Source organism: Motacilla alba, chromosome 24 (assembly GCF_015832195.1).
Source record: "Motacilla alba alba isolate MOTALB_02 chromosome 24, Motacilla_alba_V1.0_pri, whole genome shotgun sequence".
Classification (NCBI taxonomy): domain Eukaryota; kingdom Metazoa; phylum Chordata; class Aves; order Passeriformes; family Motacillidae; genus Motacilla; species Motacilla alba.
The window spans coordinates 138,315-158,636 of NC_052039.1; the positions used below are offsets into that span (position 1 = coordinate 138,315).

The window sequence follows — 20,322 nt, forward strand, 5'->3', positions numbered from 1 at the left end:
AAGCTAGGATAAGCACTGCCTACCCAAGCCAGCACATGGCCATTCAAAATCAGAAGCCCATCCGGTGTCTGATGCTCTTTTCCCCAAAAACCAGACTTCAAAATAAAAGAGCAGGAACCTAAGAGAAGCAGCCAGGATGCAAAGGTTGCTCAAAAGTAGGATGGTGATCAACAGCAAGACACTTAAAACCAGCAGCAACCACCTGAGACACACTAAGCTTCTGGGATTAGATGCAGGTTTCTTGTTTTCTTAAGCTTAATACTTCCAAAGCCTCTTGTGTCCAGCAAGAAAGTCATGAGGATAGACAGATATTAAAGGGTCTTCACAATGTAACCGTCTTTCAGCTCTTAATTGTAGGTTAATTAATAATTTATTATGAACAGAACATATCAGGATTATCTTGATTATGTTTTGAATTTAAAGGCTCTTTCACATAAGCAATAGCAGGAAATTGCTTGTTGCCTGCTTAGTCTTTTAACTTCCCAACTAAAAGGACTTTGCAATGTCCTCACCTCCCTCCCACACCACAGTCTTTCTGCTGGTTCCTGATTGATAAATGTGCAAAACATGTACCAAACATGGCAAAGCAGGATAGAAAACCTTTATCACTCCAAATTGTGAAGTGTATAAACCATAATTCAAGCACTTGCTTTCAAATGCTGATGTGTCCTGCTAACTCAGTATTTATATCCAGTCACTTCTTTTCTTATTGAAATACCTGTTTTCCTTCAAAGTGGGAAGTGGGTTAGATATACAGTACAGAAAGATCCACAACCCCAGCCTGAAGCCCAGCAAAACAGTAACATACAGAGAGCTCCAACCACAACAGACCTGAACTGTACAAATCGGTACTTTAAATGTATTATATTCTATAATACATAACTTGGAGCAAATCACATCTTAAAAAAAAAAAAAAAAAGCCTACAAAAAAGACCAGGTGAAAAAGAACCATCTTATCAAGAAGATGGACAGGTTATTAGCCCCTGGCAAGCTGGACAATGACTATACACAAAACACGCTGCAGAGAACCAAAAGGATATGGCAGAGATCTGTAAGGCTTTCTAGACTTTTATTCTTCTCCTGGTCCAGCACATCTTTTGATGTCATTTAGCTTCAAGGTCATGTCAGAACAGTCACAAATTCATCTCCAGTATGTGCAAAATTCAAAAATATTTACATAGACAGATAAAACTACAAAAGTAAAACCAAAACTAATGGCCAGGGTCACAGGTTAAAGTATTTCTTCAGAACCCAAGGGACAACAGTTTGGGTGTATTTGAAAACATATTCCAACCTTTTAAACCAAGGTACAGTTTGTTTCCACTGATAAAAAGGTTTCTACGTTGAAGAAAACTAAAAGAGGATCGTTTTTGTGAACATCAACTTTTTCCTTTCCACTACAGTCCCATTTGCTGACAGACTTGTTCACACAGTGACTTTCTGTATCTCATCTCCCTCTCCCCCATGGTCACTCACTCTGTTACAGCAAAAAAACCACTTTGACTCTCACCCTGTCTTTGACAGTAACCTGACATGGATGTGAGTTACAATAACTCCAGGGTCAAAGACACCATCCTGAGTCACTAGATTAACAGTAGTGACAGCCAGACTCTAGTAAAGACAGACATCTTCTCCATGACTTTGAAAAGCCACTGAATAACCCCTTCCAAGCAACCTTCCCTGCTTAATGAAGATCCAGGATAACTGCTTTGTCTACAACCGAAAATGCACAGGAACTGTATTTACCAAAAGTCCTTTGGATGAAAAAAAGAACAAAAAACAGCAAGACATTTCTTAAATCATCAATTCCACAGAACCTGGATTTTCAGATCTGGATTGAAACATTTTTTTTGCAGGTACAGCATGGTTTTCTCTGTGGAATTTCTACCCAGACATGGCAGCACTGACGCTGGAGAAGCAAGGGCAGAACCCAGTCCAATTCCAAGCCATGGCTGGGATTAGGCAGCCTCAAGTGTTTGGTTGGATGGAGGATGACAACAGGCTCAGGGAAGTTCTTAGAAAGTGATCCATGCTAAAACCAAGTGGTCACAGCTGATCCTGAGTCTGCTTTGGAGATGGAGCTGTTGTCACAACCACAGTGGACACTGCTTTAGTTGAGCCAGAGACTGTTCCCTGCTGGAGATGGGAGGCTGGAACTGTTTGAATTCGCACCTGTGAGAAATGGAAAGAAAGAACTCATCTCAAGAACAACCTGGTGACACAATGACTGCACCTGCACTGTGCTCTGGTGAAGTACCTGCTTCTGCTGCTGACAAAAACTCAGTTATTGGAACAACACCAAGCACCAAAAACACTGCCAGAAAAGAATATGTCCTAAGAAGATCATTCCATCCACTGCCCATGTGAGATGAAATTGACAGGTGAGGTGACAGGAAATTTCCAGATTAGAGAGGAAGGCCTGAAAACTAGTTTGAATAAAAACCTGTATGTCAGCTGCTTTTACACATTTTCTGAAGAAGGACTTGGATCCATTGGATACCTCACTTCTTCTACAGACTTGTTAATATCAGCTGTCAATGCAGATTAATTATTTGGAATTATGGAACACTAAGTTTCCAGACAGAAAGATGGATATGCAAAGCAGTTATGTGATCTCTTCAAGAAAAAGTGACCCACAAAAGCCAAAGTACAAAGCACTACAAAGACTGCTGCATGTATAGAAAAATCCTGACAGGACCTTTGGTTTTACATTCATTATACTGGCAGTGCTTCAAAAATATTTAAAAACTTTATTTGAATGGAGAGAATGTAAAGGTGATGACAGATTCCATGTGCTTAATGCAGATACTACAACCAAGCTGTGTGCCTGGTTTTTTTCCACAACCCCATGAATCCAGTGTAAAGTCCTCATGGAGAGGTTAAGTCATTGAAAAGCAAATAGAATGATCATTCCAGGTGCCCTTACCTGTGTGGCTTGGCCTTGCTGCTGCAGCTGCTGTAGTTGCTGTGCAGTCAGAAAACTCACAGGCTTGTTCCCAGCAATCAGTTTAGTCCCTGCTGGCATTGTAGTCAGAATGATATTTCTGCCTAATCCACCGATGCTAAGGAAAAATAATTGTTGAAAGGTTAGTAAACAGCACAGCAGGCTCAATCTTTCCAACTACAAACCAATCTTCAATTGATAGTAGATTATAGTTCTACCACATGTACTAACCATTTTAAGTAGTGGGGTTTTTTTTTCCCCCCATAAAACTGGCAAATACACTAGCGACAAGTATATGTCAGCATTTACAACTGACAGAGAATTAATTTAGCACACAAATCACACCCATTAACTCTGGACCATGCACACACTGGGTTATCCGGATCAGACCTGAACACTTCTCAATGCAGAAAACAGCTAGCTGAGCACTTGAAATATTAACTAAGGGAGACACTATCAGAATTTATGGAAGAATAAACAAAAAGCCTTCAATATCTAAATGCCAGAGGAATTCTCACTAAGGCAGTTAACTTCTCTTGAATGGAGAGATGGCCTCAGATTATAGATATTTTTCAGTGTCTTAATTCTTGCTCAAACACACAGAACTAATTGAACAGCTGGTTTCAAGGCACAGAATGTTTTTTGTTCGGTGTATTTGCTAGAACCTGCATCTCAAAATAAATAACTAAAAATTACAATCTCATGGCAGATACCATATCCACTCAGTTTCTTGCAGCTGATGGACCTGTTAACAGATGGCAATCCTATTCTAGCCTCTGTCTGCTTGCTCCCCAGAAATCCATTGAACACAGACCTTCCTCAGCCGATTTATAAAGCAGAACTACGAGATGCAAAGCACTCACTTGGCGCCGAGGTTGCCCTTGATGATGGGGGCAGTGACCACGCTCTTGCCCTTCACTGGCTGGCTGATCACTGACAGGGGTACCGTGATCCGTGCTGGAAGTTTGCCCTGGGGAACGGGAAGAACACATGAGGAGCCATGGGGAGCTCAGCAGAGAAACTGGTCGACAACATCTGCTGCTTTGTGGGAGTCCTGAGAGCAGAAACCAGCAGCAGCTTTGCTGATGAAATCTGTGCTCCAGTTCAGGCTCCCTAAAATTCATCTCACTTTCGTTCACTACAGAGCCGCCTGAACCCTGAAAATCCACATAATGTTTGCACCACAGGATTCATGATTTTTATCCTTAGGAAACAACCATAGTGTCATTTAGCTTATCTAACCATAATACAGTTTATGGTGCCTTCAGATTAGGGCATTAAAATAGCATTCAAGGATGAAATCAGTAAAAAAGTTAATACAAGTAACAAGCACTTCTAGTTCTGAATGTTCTATGACACCAAGGGAATGTTCTATGATTCCAAGGGAAATTATTGCCAAGGTGTGGGGCAAGACACAGAGCTGCATGAGGCAGGACTTCAGATATGCAAAGTTTATTTCATTCACTTGCAAAAGGACATAAGTATCTAACTTTTTGAGGGCATTTAGCTGCAATTTGAACACCATGAAATAAGTTGCAGACCCATACGCAGAATACAAGTTGTGGCTGCCCCATCCTTGGAACTGTTCAAGGCCAGGTTGGATAAGGCTTGGAGCAACCTGATCTAGTGGAAGGTGTCCCTGCCCATGGCAGGGGATGGGACTAAATGAGCTTTAATGTCCTTTGCAACCTAAAATTTACAACCTAAATACAACCATTGTATGACTGCCACATTAATTTAAGTCTCTGTGGATGCAAAGAGCAGTTTTCAGCCATAAAACATCAGTGTATTTTGGCACCCCCCCTTCTTTCCCCACTCCCAGTAAGAGCTCAGCATTACTCACTGCCTGGGACGTAGATACCACTGTGGTGCTGACGGGCACCTGCCGCACAGCTGTGGCTCCTGCACCAATGGTTATGGGGGTTCCCGCAGCTCCTGAGGCCACAGCAACTGCTTTGGACACTGTGGCACTCATGGTGGGTAAGGAGGTGTGGCCTGTGCCAGCAACGCTCACTGCCGAGGACGACGGCACCTGCTTAGCATGAGTGGCTACAGTTATGGTCTGCCCAGCTTTGGGGGGTATCACCCCCAGCCCCTGCACAATTCTGATAGTGGCAGCTGGCTTGGCCTCTGTGGATGCCACCGTGGTTATGGCTTTGCTCTTCTGATCTGCCACAGTCATGCCCAGGGCAGGCATCAGGCGGAAAGCAGAACTTGTCGGCTCTGCAGTCTTTAAGTCAGGAGTCACTTTAACCACAGTGCCTCCGGCTGGGCTGGAAGAGGCAGGAGACACCGTGCTTGTCTTGGCTGGAGACTCAGCAGTCTGGACAGGGTTGGATGTCACGTGCAAAGTCGCAGAGATGCCTTTCCCACCAGCACCGCTTCCTGCAGCTGCTGTGAAGAGGTCCTGAGTCAGTTTGACAGTAGTGACTTGAGACTTGGCCAGGGTGGCCATCATATCTGGAGTGATGCGCAGCACTGTTTGTCCCTTTGCGTCCGTGGTGATGGAGGACGGGGGCAGGCGCAACACATCCTTCCCTTGGATCCGAAAATTGGTCGCTGTGAGTGGAATGCCACTTCCAGCCTGGGTCTTCACGCCAAGTTGTCCTGTAATAGCCACCTGGGAGAGACCAGAGAAATGGTTCTGTCAAACTGGGACAAGGTCCAAGGCACACTCAAAGCAGAACTTCCCAACAGGATGATGTTTGCTCCCACTAGAATGCAAGTGGAATAAGACTAGCACTCAGTACACTACTGAAAATGGTTCTGTTTGTTTACCAGATGGCATTTTCAATCCCACCTGAAATAGGAAATACTTGTGGGGTTGGTTTCTTTTCCAAACAAAATGAAGAGAGAAGACAAACAAAATGAAGAACCTGCACAAATACGTCTTTCACCTGTACGTGAAAACAGGGCTCAAACACACAAAACCAGCAACTGTGTCAGCCCGCACAGTCCATCAACTTACACAGCATTACAGCTCTCTGATGTTCACATCTGCACAACAGGAAACAATCAGGTTGTGGAGCCCAGTTCCAAGTCTCTCCCTCCCTCTCACCTGCTTGATGATGTTCTGGCCAGCCACGTTCTGAATGATAGTGGTGGAGGAGGTGGTGGCAGCAGAACTGCCTGGAGAGCTGGTCACTGGCTTCACAGCAGGGCTGGGCACTGCAGGCAGCCCTGTCACAGTGATACCTGCCTGGCTGGCCATGGAGCTTCCTGCTCTCGGCACCTGCACAGTGCTACTTTGAGCTTTTACAGGCAGAGTCATCACAGCCTACAGAAGAGAGGAGGAAGACTATGAGCAGACTACCACAGTAGGAATAGTCTAGTGATTCTTCTTTGTATTGTGTTAGCTTGCAAGTTCAGGGGAATTCACAAGGATTCCCTTGCAAGGATTCCAACTGCTTGGAATTGTAGTGAGGTGGGTGTCAGTCTCTTTTTTCCAGATAACAGATGACAGGATAAGAGGAATTGGCCTTGAGTTGCACCAGGGAGCTTAAGCTGGATATTAGGAAATTTCTTTTCACAGAAAGGGTTGTAAAGCTTTGGAACAGACTGCCCAGGGCTGTGGTGCAGGCACCATCCCTGGAAGCATTCAAAAAAATGTGTGGACAATGCACTTAAGGATATGGTTTAGAAGTGAACATGGCAGTGTTACTGTGTTCATAGCTGGACTTGATGATCATGACAGTCTTTTCCAAGCTTAACAATTCTGTGATTCTACTTTTTATGTAATGCACAATTTAATGATGCCAGGTAAATATGTGAAAAACAGAGCACTGAACAGTACTGCATATGTAAAACTTTCTGTTCTCTTGCCTGCAGTTAGTGCATGCTCCAAATGAGCACAGAATGCCTGTGCATCACACCAAACACCACAAGTCAGATCAGATGTCAGATACTCTACCCCTTCCAACTCACCTGAGGGAGCACTTTGCTTTGTGTGGCTGTAGCTGGAACACGGATTTGAGGCACTGACGTGGGCTGCTGCTGCTGCTGCTGGGTGACCACTGGGGCTTGCTGGGACATAGTTGGGAGGCTGGATTGGGCAGTGACCACACGGACCTGTGGCAGGCCTGAGGAGCTGCTGTGACTGACCACACGCGGGGTGGGCGCTGGCCCTGGCTGCGCCTGTGAGCTCTGAGCTGGGGACAGCAACGTCCCTAGCTGGGGCATGGTGGGAGAAGACACCAAGAGAACACTACAGAAAGACAGAGCCAGTAGGTCAGCAAAGATGTAGGAAATTCACACAATCACAGAATCACTGAGGTTGGAAAAGACCTCTGAGATCATAGAGTCCAACCTGTGACGGATCCCCACCTTGTGATCCAGCCCAGAACACTGAGTGCCATGTCCACTTGTTCCTTGGTCACCTCCAGGGATGGAGACTCTACCACCTCCCTGGGCAACCTCTTTCAATGTCTAATTATGCTTTGTGAAGAAATTCCTCCTGATGCCCAACCTGAACTTCCCCTGGAACAGCTTGAGACTATGCCCTCTTGTCATGCTGCTGTTTCCTGGGTGAAGAGTCCAACTCTCACCAGCCTCCAGTCCCCTTTCAGGAAGTTGCAGAGAGTGGTAAGGTCACCCCTGAGCTTCCTCTTCTCCAGGCTAAATAACCCCAACTCCCTCATTACTGAACTACACAAATTATTGAAAAACTGCCAGCAGCATTCCCAAGTGACACAGGGGACAGAAGCAGTACCTCTGGCTGGGTTTTGCTGGCTCTGACCCAGCACCAGGCACGTTCTTGCTGACCGCAGACACCGGTGGGGGTGAGATGGGTGTTGCTGGCAATGCAGGGGCAGTTGGTGTCACAGGAGTCACAGGAGTTGGTGGCATGCTGGAGTCACTGAGGCTCAGCTGACTAGGATCTGCTGTGCTGGTGGGGAGGGCTTTCACAGTACCCTCCTTACTACTTGACTTCTACAAAGAAACCACATTCAGCATCACAAAATCTGGGGTTAATTGCTGCACCTTACAGCAGACTGAGCACTTCAACCTGAGTTCTGTATGGCGGTGAATGACACCCTGCTGTTAAATCCTGAAATCCAACATGACTGACTGTCTGCCTTTCCCCAGCTGCAACCCTGGGTGAATTGGTGTGTTTGGCTGCTCCTGCTCTCAAGGAAAGGTGGACCTCAGTTGTGACAAACATTCAGAACATGCAGATTTCCACCTTGGTTAATGTGCCAATAGACAAGTACTTCAAATATATTTAATATCAGACATCCAAACCTGATGGCTTCAGCAGAGCAAGGGGGAGAACAGATGTGTTCCACACACTCTGTTACAAATTAACCTCAAAACTAGATCTGAAAGACCATCCATTTAATAGGGAGCACAAATGACAAGATAGCAGTGGAAGCTGTGTTTCCATTGAGAGAGGAAAAGTTCCCTCTCTCCCTGTTCATCTTGTGCACTGACATTCATATACATCATGAATTGCTAACTCAAAACATGGTAATTTTCATCACCTGCGATGGATGCAGAATTTATGGATTAATTAGGACTAATCTCCTCAATCCCAAAAGCAGCTGTGCAACCCTGAGCAAAGAAATCTACCATTTTAGCTGGAGGTTTTGGCTTCTGAAGAGCTTTCTTGGCCTTTGCTGCAGCAGCTTGAGCATGATGGATCCGTTCTGCAAGGACAAATTAATGGTTAGAGCTCCTGAACACAAGCAGACTGATTTAAGGAAGAGGCTAAGTAAGAGGTGCAGATTCCTTTTCAGACAAGGAATTAAACACACAGTCATGTAACAGTGCAAAGAAAAACATCTAGTAAATTAGCCAAAAATGCTGAAAATAAGGCACATAAAAACATATATCTGCAGCTCTTGCACATGGGATGGTATTTTTGAAACAAATGCTTCAAAGTGACACACTGCTCTCTGGGTTTAAACCTTGCTCTCTTAGGGTAAACCCTAAGACTGGGTTTAAGTGCTGAAGGACTAACATAACCAAATTGACTAGGGAAAAAAGCTAGACTGACAAATTAATGTTCATTATCCATCATTATAAACATTTTTAATTCTTAAGATATCACCAACCCAGGCTTACCGAACTCTTCCTCGCTCCTGTCCCGGTGCAGGTAGATCCACAACTTCCGCCCAATATCGTATTTCACACAGGGATCTTTCTCATAATGCAATCGGTCCAGAGCACCACTAACAACAGTGTTAACCTGAAGTTCAGAATTCACAGATTACAAGATATCCTTCGCTGGACTAGCCAAAACTGATGAATAAAAACATGATCCTATTTGGTATAAAACCTGAGTAAGCTGTGAACAATCTCCATCTGAGTGAGAACTGACTGAGGGCAGATATTGCATCACAGGATGGTGTTTGCCACCTCCACTAAAGCTCTGAAAATTGACTGTTCCTCAATCTAAAATGTGAGCAGCTCCCTGACAGTGTTAACTCTGTGGCTTTTCTAGTTGTTTTTTTCATCATCCAAAGTTGGTGCAGATTTGCAACAGCTCGTCACAGTAGCACACAGCTCCCTTCTGCTCATCACAGCAGCATAAAAACTATTGGGCCTTTGCCACTGAATACTGCCTGGGTCCATGCAGTGTATTTTTATGAGACTCTGAGGCCAGACATGACATCGAACTTACCTGAGCACTTGTGACATCTGGAGCTAGGAACTGGGAATCTTTGAGCAGCTCACAAATTTCAGCTCGAGTTCCCTCTCCATTAGGAAGGCGAGCAGCAGCATCACGAACTGAAACACAAAACCAGAGCTTAAACTTCCAGCTGTAAATGGACAGCGGTACTCAGGTACTCCATCAGATAAATTTTGGGACTGCTCTATTACCCTTGCTCTCAGAGTGTCTACTTGCTTACTAAAATTTAGCCCCAAAAATCCCTCAAGAATATGAGAGATTATAAAGGATCATTTTAAAGTTCACCAACTGTGCCAACTTTGTGCTAATAGCGATGAACTTGGGGAACAGCATTCAACCCCAATGTAGATTCTGAAGTCGTTGTTTTAGGGGTCAGAGGAATGTTTTCTTCTTTACAAAAGTTTTTCTGGCCATGACCTTACCAAGGGATAAAATGGTGACATATGCTGGTCTGTCTGAGCGCAGGAGAGAATGTTCCCGGGCTTTGTTTAAGGAGGTTTCCTTGTCAAACACCCCCTTCACAGGACCAACAACCGACTCGAAGCCATGCATCCGGAAGGTGAAGGCTTTGTGGGGCTGGCTGTAACGGTAACGCTCCTGGAGGTGGACACAAGAGCACTGACTCTACCAGGAAACATACAGCAAAGCCTTATGCCATATTACCAAGTAAGTTGTTATCATTCTCTAGAGAAAGCCTTTTTAAACTAAAGGCTCAAATACTGCCATATAGACTTATTTTGGATCAAGAAAATCACAAACTACTTCATGCAAAGTACAATGCTCCACCTAAGCAAGGTGTGCAGGTGCAATGCATTCACTGTCAAGCAGCTGCACAGACTAGAGAGGTGCCAGAAATACACGATATACACCTTCTGTCTCCTTCCCCTTCCTCCCTTTATCTGGCTAAAGAGAGGCTTCCAAAATTTAACTTATAAATTCTGTCCTGCAGACAGCACATGGAGAGAAGGGAGAAGGATCCCCATCATGTGTTTCCCCTCTAATTCCCACTTGCATCTACTACAGATAACTAAGTAGATGGGTGCACTTATTGACACTTATTTTTGCTTGCACACTTACATGGCCAAAAAAGAAAGAGGTAAGTGGGGGATGGTGGAGGATGGCAAAGGAGACAGTGTGGTTGGCACAACCAACTGACACTATAAATTTTGTTAATTTTATCCAATTAGTTTTTACCAAATTAATTTTATCCACTGGAAATACTGATGGTTTTGAAACAAGTCTATGTCATTAGCAAGTTTTATGCAAGGCCAAGATACTGACTTCAAGGCAGAAGCAACATATAAATTTTTCACATTAACTACATTTGTGTAGAGTATAAAACTGCCATCCTACACAAATTCTCCTGATTTAGTGGTCAACTCTTTTAACAAGTGCCTTTAAAATAAAGAGTCTCTTCTTACTTGCTCTTGAAACACGCGTTTCTCCTCTCCAGTGCTAGGCCGGACTACATAGTCAGTCCTTCTGAAACAAAGGGCACCATCAGTTCTGAGCACAAGCAGCCCACAACAGTCCCAAACGATGAATCCCCTCATCCTTCTGCAAATTCTTCTGAACAAATCCTGAAAGTATTTATGGTAACAAAAGCAAGCCCTGCAGAGATCTTAAAGTATGCTATGTGCACTACCTGAAGGCAAGCAAGGACTATAAATCATCTCATTAGCAGAACCTAACCTAGACTGCAGCTTTGCTCTGATAATATACATGAACTTGGATAAAATCAGTTGATTTCATGAAGTCCAGTTACTGCATTTATAAAATCAAACAATCAAATTTTCTCCTGCCCCATGATGTAAAATTGTTTTATTTTAAGATCCAGAGGCACAAGGCCCAAATCTCACAGCTTCAGCAGCACTACAAAGGCTTTCAAGAAGTGTTGCACACTTACACTCTGGGCAGTGGCATGGCATCCGAGCTGTCTTCATTTTCCTATTGAGAAAGAAATGTCAATGTCAGGTAGAACACAGTTAGGTTTCGTGCTCCTAGGAGGTGATTTTTGTCTCACTCACTTTGAAAAACGTCTGGTCTTTGGTCTCCAACCAGAGATGAAACAGTGCTGCCAGTTCCTTCTCATGATCTTGGTAACTACCTAGTAAGAAATCACAAAAATGTAAAAATACAACTCTTTTAATTGTTAGGAAGCCAGATGCTTGTAATTCCCAGTCCTCTCCTGTTCCCTTCTCTCCTCAATGCATCACCAGTCACAGATGTTCAAACTGCAATATTTGAACACCTCCAGGCTTAGGAAATGCTAAATCCCAGTGATTCCCCTGGGCTGGTACAAAAAACATGGTGCTTCAACTCCTAGCACAGAAGGCAAGATGCTGTTTGGGACACAGTCACCTGTTCCCACCCTCCAAAGTAATCCCCGTCACTGAATCTATGAGCAGAAACACTGTCCTACATAACCTCCACCAAAAACTGTGAAAGGGATCAGAGGGAAAGCTTCCTGACTCCAAATCTCTGCCAGTTTAAGCCTGCAAATATGATCACTAGAATCACCATAGTTAAGAATGAAAAATTCTGTGTAGTAACTAAAGGAATGAACACAGAACAACTGTAATTCAATCAGTATGAGCCTGAGCACATTGATCATTAAGTTGCTCTTTGGTTCCTACTTTTAGAAATGAGAATAGTATCAGTTTGCTCTACAGAGAAGCTTAATTCCTTTGCAATTGTGATAATTACTAATTACTCTGAATCATCAGAAGGTATGCTCTACAGAAGGGAAAATAGGAAGGTGTTCAGACAAATTTGAAGGCTGACAAACATGGTTAAGTCAGCAACAGAAAGAAATACAGCCCAGTGCCTTTGTTCATTTATGCTCTGTCTGTTGCTGATACTGACGTCTGTAGTGAACACCTCAAATCCAAAACAAGTATTAGCTCAGCTAATAGAAGAGAAAATGCTGAACCATGGAATTAACAGCTATGTTTGTGTTTCTCTCCAGGTTGCAGAAAGATGAAAAGTAAAGTCCTGGAGAAGACAATAAACCTTTACTATAGTACACATCATAGAAGAACACAAGGTACTCACCAAGCAATTTCCACTGCTGAGTTTTCTCCTTGAATTCAACAAAAGGTGAGAAGCTGGAAGGAGCATCTACAATGACAAATGTACATGTCAAGGACATTATACCATTGTCCATCCTCAAAATCCTACTGTGTGACAGAGCATTTTAAATGATTATATAAGTGCATCTCTAAATTTATCCTTGCCCTTGGGAAGGGGATAGGATCCCTTTATCACCTTGGGAAGGTGAGCATCTCAGAGTATAAGGGCAAGCACAAGCAAAGAACAGAACAGGATAATGAGCCTTCCAACAACAGTCTGTCAGCTAAGAGCCTGTTCCTGCTGTTCACCATGTTCAGACCAGTTATTTAGTGCACTAGGATGAGAAAATTGCCAGTTGAGAACTTTATCTTCAAGCTGAAGAGGAAAAAGAAATATGAGGCCCCAGGGACTGTTCATTGTACAGTGAAAATTCATGGGCTCATGGGGAAGAGAACTTGAGATTTACAGTATTCACCAGCATTATGGACAATATGCTGCAAGGCCACCACAATCTACTCTGTCTCTGCCTTTAAAATTTCCCACTAGGCAAATCAGAACCACAGAATAATTCTGTTTGAAAGGAATGGCTGAAACTCAGCTGGCCCAAGCCCAAGGTGGGCCAACCTCATGTTTCAGTGGATTGCTCAGGGCATCATCTAGTTTGATTTTTATTATCTCCAAAGACAACTAAAACTTCACACTGTGGAGGAAGAGACTAATTTCTTCCTGCTTCAAATACCCTGCCTGAAGCCACAATCAGAACATGAGGAACTGTGTGTCTAGAGGCAATTCCACAGACATTTTCACATACTTGGGAATCATGCTGGGTCTTATCTACTATCCACAAATCGACGACAACCAAGACATGTCAACCAAACAGCCTATCACAGAAGGCTGCCAGCAATACAAGGATTTATTGTAGTGATGAATGAAAACCAGCACTGACAAGACAGAGGAACAAGCACAATTAGTATTCTTAACATCTCTTCTTACCTCTGCTATCGCCTGCCAAATATTGCAAGGCAGGTAAAACCAATTCAGACCAATTAGGGGCAAAGGAGAACCAGTTATTTAGTGCACTGGCATGAGAAGATTGCCAATCAAGAACTTTATCTTCAAGCTGAAGAGGAAAGATAATTATTTTATTAATGATCTCACAAGTTTAAACTACGACTGTCTTCACAGAAAACAAACCAGCTCAACATATGCAGGGGATGAGAATGTTTTTATGTACGTGAAATAATCACCTGACTTTTTCAAGTAACACAGCACCAAAGAAGGGGAAAACACTTCCCCATCTCTGCCCTTAATATAGAAAATATATCTAACCATGATCTATAGAATGGGTATGGAAAGACTCACAGATTCAACTGACTAAACTCATGAAAAATGTAGAAATCAGAATGTGGTAGAACTCCCACAGGGTTTAATTTCTTTAATATGTAATCAAAATCTTATTATAATTTACAGCAAAGTAAGTCTGGAGAAAAGTTACTATTACAAAGCTGTAAGCTCCTCTATTCTTTGATTTTGCCTTCCTCCAAAGATTTCTAGTAAGTGGGTGGTTCCTTACCACAGACAGAATAGCAGGTCCTTCCAGAAACAGTATCTCCAAAAGAAGGAAAAAGAAGCTGGATGATATTTCATTTATTTCAAGGCATGGCTTCATATCTTCAAGAGGTCTTCAAAAGAAAGAGAATGCAGAGTAAATCCTCTGAGTAAATATTCACCTCCCTATACAAAGATGAACACCACGTATTTCACACATCCCAAACTGCATGAAAACGCAGCCTGCAACAGTCCCACAAAAACGTGAGCTGAAACATGTTGCTTTTTCCATCCATGCTGGGTGTTCAGGGCCCTCTGGAACACTTACTCCTCTTTGACAGATGACAGAGGGAGGGGGGAAAAATCCTGAGACATTGATGGGAGTCCATCTGCATTGCCAAGAGAGTCAGCCAAATCTTCCACCTCAGATTTAATAATCTTTGGCTTCTTTTTTTTCTTATCTTCCTTGTCCTTCACCTTTTTCTTGAGGGTTGCGAGGTCAAATAAGGCTTCAGATATGATAAAAGTTGAAAAAAATACTTAGACAGCTTCTTACTATACCTTAATGAGAGTCACAAACTATTTAGGGATGTATCTAGAAATGTATGTTGTGTGCACTCATTCACATCTCAACCATTCCACCTTTCCAGCTCCTGTCATACATCTTCACTCTTCCTCTCAACAGAAAACCTCTAGTTTTTAAACCAAGATATATGAAATAAAAAAACAAAGGATCCACTGACTTGCTAAGGAACCCTTCCTGCCAGCATTCACTCGAGTCATGATGTCCTCAAGGGTCAGGTCTGTCGTGACTAGATCAGGGTGATCCTACACAGGAAAACAGTAGAGAAATTAAACCAAGAAAGGACAAAGTCTTAAGACAGCAACAAGGTGAAGAAGTACCCAAGTACTAAAATGCACCAAACTCAACCAGGATCAGCTTATTAAATTATTTACTGCAATAGAAGTTGAGAAGTCTTCTAACCCTGAAATCCAAAATTTTGTTCCTCCAAAACACATAACTAAAATTACAAAATCCTATCGAGATAAACGTGGCCAGGAGCTGCATCTATACACTGACAATTGAACCCAGGTTACAATAAAGAGCTAATGGGTGGGTGCACACAAAAAATAGCAATTATTTTGTCACCCAGAAGTACCCTGACCTTTATGGCAAAGAGACAAAAACATCAAAGTTAAAATGTGGTCCCACCCCTCAAGACTTTTTGACATCTTACCGGCTGACGTTTTCGTTTCTCATGGTGCTTCTTCAACATCATCTTTAAATCACTTTCCCCAAGTTCTATCTTGTCTGCAATGAAAATAATTATTTGGAGAGTCTTCCCCTATTGTTACCTTCCACACTTCCTAGAATGCCATTTTCTATCCATTTACACTTCCAGCAATCTCCAAATTTCAGTAACTAATTTCTCCATATATGAATTTCCTTCATTCATTCCTCCATTCATTTCAGTGCTTCATTCAGTCATCAGAGTTCACTGCTGATGCAAGCATGGAAAAGAAGCCAGAACCAGCTTGAAGAGTTTGCAGAACTGATTACAGTCACTATAGGAGGAATTCTCAAGTATTTTGAACTGGACTATGCTAATGCTTCAACCACTAAAGGCAAAATATAACAGAGGAATCAGTAATATTACAGAAACTATGACTCTTCTGGCCTTGCAAGAAGAAAAAGATTAAACTGGGAAAAGAGCCAACTATTCTGGAGACTGCAAAAATGAAGCATCACATGATTTCCCATCAAGCAACAGATTTTAAAGGTGATTTCTTGCAAGGTCTCAAAGTAATTCTCCTCCCTCTATCCATACTGATCCTTTGTTTGCTTCTCACCTGCAGTTTTCATGTCCAAGGTTGACAACGTGGGGATCACTCTCAGGGGAACTGGTGGACTTGAACAACGTGCTGGAGAACTTGGAGGCCAAGAGATTAGATCTACAACAGAGGTATAAATTTACTTCTGCAAGACCCATCACCAATCTCTTTAACTGTTACCATGTGTTCATTAGATCCCAGCCAGTGGAAGTAGAGCCCAGAATCAAAAATGTGTCTTTTTCCATTCACACCTGGAGTCTTCAGCCCAGGGTATTACCTTCTTCATCAGAAGACAAGGCAGTGTCTCCACACTCCTCTTTCACTTCCCTAAGGATCTTCAAGTAGCGCCGATGTGTCCGTCTGTCTCGTTCTTCCGAGTCGTATGTTGGTGGGAAGTGCTTTCTCCTTAGGGTCATGTCAGGGCCTCCTTTCCTGGCTAATTCCAGCAAATGCTGAAAGGAGAGATTCATGTGACATTAGCTATGTCAGCTACAGTGCTGTAAGCCAGGACAGGTAAGCCCAGCTCAGATAACTTCCAGCAAGGTTACCATGAGGTGCCATCAGCACCTCAGATCTGTACAAGGCAAGGGGAACCTTAGGAAGGATCAGTATCTGCCACACACAGGATTTTAAACCTAGCATTTCAAACCATCATTTAAAGGGGAGAAAAAAAACAGGTGAAATTGCTGTACCTTCTTCTGCGCACATAACACTATGCGTCATTTTATGTGAACTCTTGAGAAGAACTTAAATAATTGGTGGTGTGAAGTGTAGTTTCCACACAAATATGTAACAATGTGTTATTTGAAAAAAACATTTTACCTCTCATGGCTACAGAGGATATAACTTTGTATGTATTCCATATTGTTGCCCAATTAAGTTGAGGATGCCCCATCCCTGGAAGTGTTCAAGACCAGGAGCAACCTGATCTAGTGAAAGGTATCCTTGCCCATGGCAGGGGATTGGAATGAGATGAGCTTTGACATTTCTTCCAACCCAAATCATTCTGGGATTCTCTATTTCCCACAACATTGTAGGCCATTTTATAAAGACAGACTTTCTTCTTCATCCCTACATACCGAATGTTTCAATGTCTAAGTATAATGAAAGATAAAGGAGCAATAAACACGTTTCAGTTAGCAAAAATTTGCTCACAGAAATATCCACAGAGGAAGACTTTACCAGAGATTTGCAGGAATGAGAATCAGAGGTTTGGATCCACATATTTTCTAACTGTATTTAGCAACTGTAGTTCCTTCAGAAATGGTAAACAAACAAAGGCAGAATGACTTGTTAAGAAAATAGTAAGTAGTAAAGGTGCAAATACAGGAAGTGGGAAAAAGGTGGGCATGAAAAGAAGACAGATTACACAAGTGAGAGCTATGAGAGTTACACAACCTGAAATCTGCAAATATAGCAACGGGTCTGGAGCTCTCTCTGGCCCACTGGAAAATCCAGAAGCGTTACTCATTCAGTTCATGACAGGAAAGGCCTCAGAGAAGTGTGACTGCACCAAGACACTTTTAATAAAGACAAGTTACTCATCCCAGAGCACACTCACATTGCGGGAAGCGAGGATCTGCTTGAGCAGCCTGTAGAAGTACTGCTGCTGGGCACTCAGGTAGCGCTTGTACTGCGACTTGTAACAGAGCTGCCGGTACTTCACCACCTCTGGATTGAAGTATCCATCTGTAACAAAGACAAAACACACACCTGGGTTTTCAACTGCTAGCTGAGAACTTGCCCCAAACCCGCAGGGAAGCTCACAAGGCTGACTGACCCCGGAAGAGTTTCTGGGCGATGTGCAGCGGGTTCCCAAACCGAAAGTTCTCCCCACTGAACAGCGCTGAGATGAGCTTGTTCTGATGCTCTCGGTTGTTCTCAGGGAAGTGAGGCAGAAATTTTTTTAGGTGCTCTTGCTGCTCATCTGTCAGGACCTCCTGCCATGTTGACAAACTGACAACCTCAAAGAAGATCTCAGGCTAAAGAAAGCAAGAAACAACAGTACAGAAAATGCAGCCACGTCCTTGACCATTTTCTAGCCCTTGATGCTTTTTAAGTAACACCAGTCATGAGACAATGTTTTATAAAACACAAGAAACAATAAAGGATAAAAAGGAAAGGTCAAGAAATTAATATTAGTAACAAGAAAACAAATTCAAAGCTTGCAACAATCTTCTAAAAGGCAATTTAAAAATAGTAAGAACATAACAGAATTGATTTAAAAGATATCGTCCTGAGATTAAGCAAACACTTGACACTTTTCCCAAGGCAGTCAAAAACACGTCTCCTTTCCAGTTTGCTCCGTAAGCCCCAAAAAGGGAGTTAAACATGTTGTTTATATAGAGATTATGATAAGGTGAAATGTCTCAGCACTACTCACATCCTCCAGGAGGTCCTCGGGCAGACTGACCCGGGCGGTGCCCAGCATGCAGTCCTCCATGATCCGTGTGCAATTGCCCTCCAGCTCCAGGGGGTCTGTGAGCATGTGATCCAGGGAATCCATCCTCCTGCCCTCCTGCTCCTAGAAAACGACACCAAAATCCTCAAAAACCAAAAATCCCAAACCCAGATACATCCATCCTGATGTGAGGAATGACAGAAGACCCACCTTTGATGGGTGGTTGTTTAAATGGAAGCTATGGAGTTGGCCTCCAATATCTATATATATATGTGTGTGTGTGTGTGTGTGTGTGTGTGTGTGCATGTATGTATGTATACACACACATACACATGTATATATATCAAACCCATACATACAGACACACACATATATAAAACACACACAGAGAAGTATTTACTCTTCAATTACAACACAGGTCATGCCAATGGAAAAGTGCTTTTCCAGACAGGTAGATTGAGAAGTACAGCTGACCCATCACACTTTCCTTCTCACCTGCAGGAACTGTTTTCAACAGTGCTAAACACCAGGACAGACTACATTTAAATCCTGACGGCGGTTTTAAGGTGCAGAACCGAAGGTCAGGTCTAAGGTGGAGTTTGCCACAGGTTGAAGGTGTTACAGGGCCAGAAGCCCAGTCCCCTCCGGCGCGACACAGCCGGACCACTCTGAGCTGCGAAGAAACGCATAAAACACGCGAAATAAAGAAAGGAAAAGAAAAAAAACCCCGCAATAAACCGGGTGGGACAGCGAAGAAAACAGAAAACCAGGTTTATTTCATACCCCTCATGCGGCCCGGCTGAAGGCGGAAGGCGGCGGCGCTGCCGCGCCTGCGCGAGCGCCCCGCCCTGCCGAACTGCGCCTGCGCGACCGCCCCGCCCTGCCGAACTGCGCCTGCGCGCGGCCCCGGAGTCGCGACAGGCCGCGATAGCGCCCTGGCCTGCAGGAGGACTAGTTTGTAAGTTCCCCTAAAAATACCGTAGTTGTGGAATGCTGAAGCCACGTAGCAGTGGAAGATTTATACGGCTTGGCTGCAGTCCTGTGCAGTGGATTAGTCATTGAGATGCTTGCTAATACTACAATGAAGTGTTGAGAGGTTGAATATTTTGATTTTTAATGCAAATTTTCGTACAGCAAACGGAGGTTCTTTCTGTCTCTTCACGCACTGCCAGCCCCCTCCAAGGACGCACATTAACAGCTTCCAGATTAACACTCATTTAATAAAATCTCGACGGCTTAAGGTTCAGGATTGCAGGTGACAGTAAAGGAAAGTACAGACAAGCTCTAACCCGTGACACAGGCTGGCACAGGATACATCACAGAGTGCAGGCCTTACCCAACGAGCGAGAGACAATTCAGGGCAGAAGTTACGATGGACTCTGCTAACTTCTCCCTGTATTTAACTTGTTCTAATACTTTACATTTAGGTGGAGCTTGTATGACTCCAGTCACACATCTTAGTGAGTGACTGGGAGTGGGTATGTCAGGATAGTACCTGAAATCACCCTGGGATGGGGAGTCACTCCTAGAGGAATTTTGTCATGGTTTGCTGGTTCAATGGACATCATCCTCCCTCAGTTTTCAGATGCTGTGCAGCTGATCAGCTAGAAAGAACTTTAAAACTTTACCTTTTAAATTTAAAAATAGTTTTTAAAATTCTTTACTTTGCAAGGGTTTCAACAGAGACTCGGGCTCCACTCCATTCCCCACTTACCCTCCCTTGGACTCTGTTGTGGGAGGTCAGAAATTCTGTGATTCATCCAGAGAATAGCAAATGTATTTTTCCCTGTAACCACTATACTGTTATCATCCCATCTATCCACACCCCACCTTACTCACCCTCCACTGAACACCTCAGCCCACTGAACAGATTGGTCATCACGAGTGATTTAA

General features: G+C 43.3%; 1 protein-coding gene across 2 annotated transcripts; it reads right to left on the reverse strand.

The window, feature by feature from the left end:
- Nucleotides 1–338: 338 nt before the first annotated feature.
- Nucleotides 339–19,298, reverse strand: NFRKB (nuclear factor related to kappaB binding protein). Of its 2 annotated transcripts, none has more exons than XM_038161380.1 (27): nucleotides 19,213–19,298; nucleotides 18,925–19,102; nucleotides 18,412–18,552; nucleotides 17,809–18,010; nucleotides 17,590–17,717; nucleotides 16,306–16,480; nucleotides 16,047–16,148; nucleotides 15,434–15,507; nucleotides 14,939–15,023; nucleotides 14,524–14,704; nucleotides 14,221–14,329; nucleotides 13,641–13,767; nucleotides 12,630–12,695; nucleotides 11,603–11,682; nucleotides 11,482–11,522; nucleotides 10,997–11,054; nucleotides 9,998–10,172; nucleotides 9,567–9,673; nucleotides 9,008–9,131; nucleotides 8,513–8,589; nucleotides 7,653–7,873; nucleotides 6,869–7,148; nucleotides 6,003–6,221; nucleotides 4,788–5,564; nucleotides 3,808–3,914; nucleotides 2,927–3,062; nucleotides 339–2,172 (listed from the first exon to the last, which is right to left on the reverse strand). In XM_038161380.1, the coding sequence occupies exons 3-27, from the start codon at nucleotides 18,532–18,534 to the stop codon at nucleotides 2,047–2,049; spliced, it is 3,900 nt and encodes a 1,299-aa protein (XP_038017308.1). In that variant the 5' UTR covers nucleotides 18,535–18,552; nucleotides 18,925–19,102; nucleotides 19,213–19,298; the 3' UTR covers nucleotides 339–2,046. The 2 variants fall into 2 exon arrangements, with proteins under 2 accessions (XP_038017308.1, XP_038017306.1); XM_038161378.1 differs by having other exon boundaries at nucleotides 10,997–11,057.
- Between the last annotated feature and the right edge of the window lie 1,024 nt (nucleotides 19,299–20,322).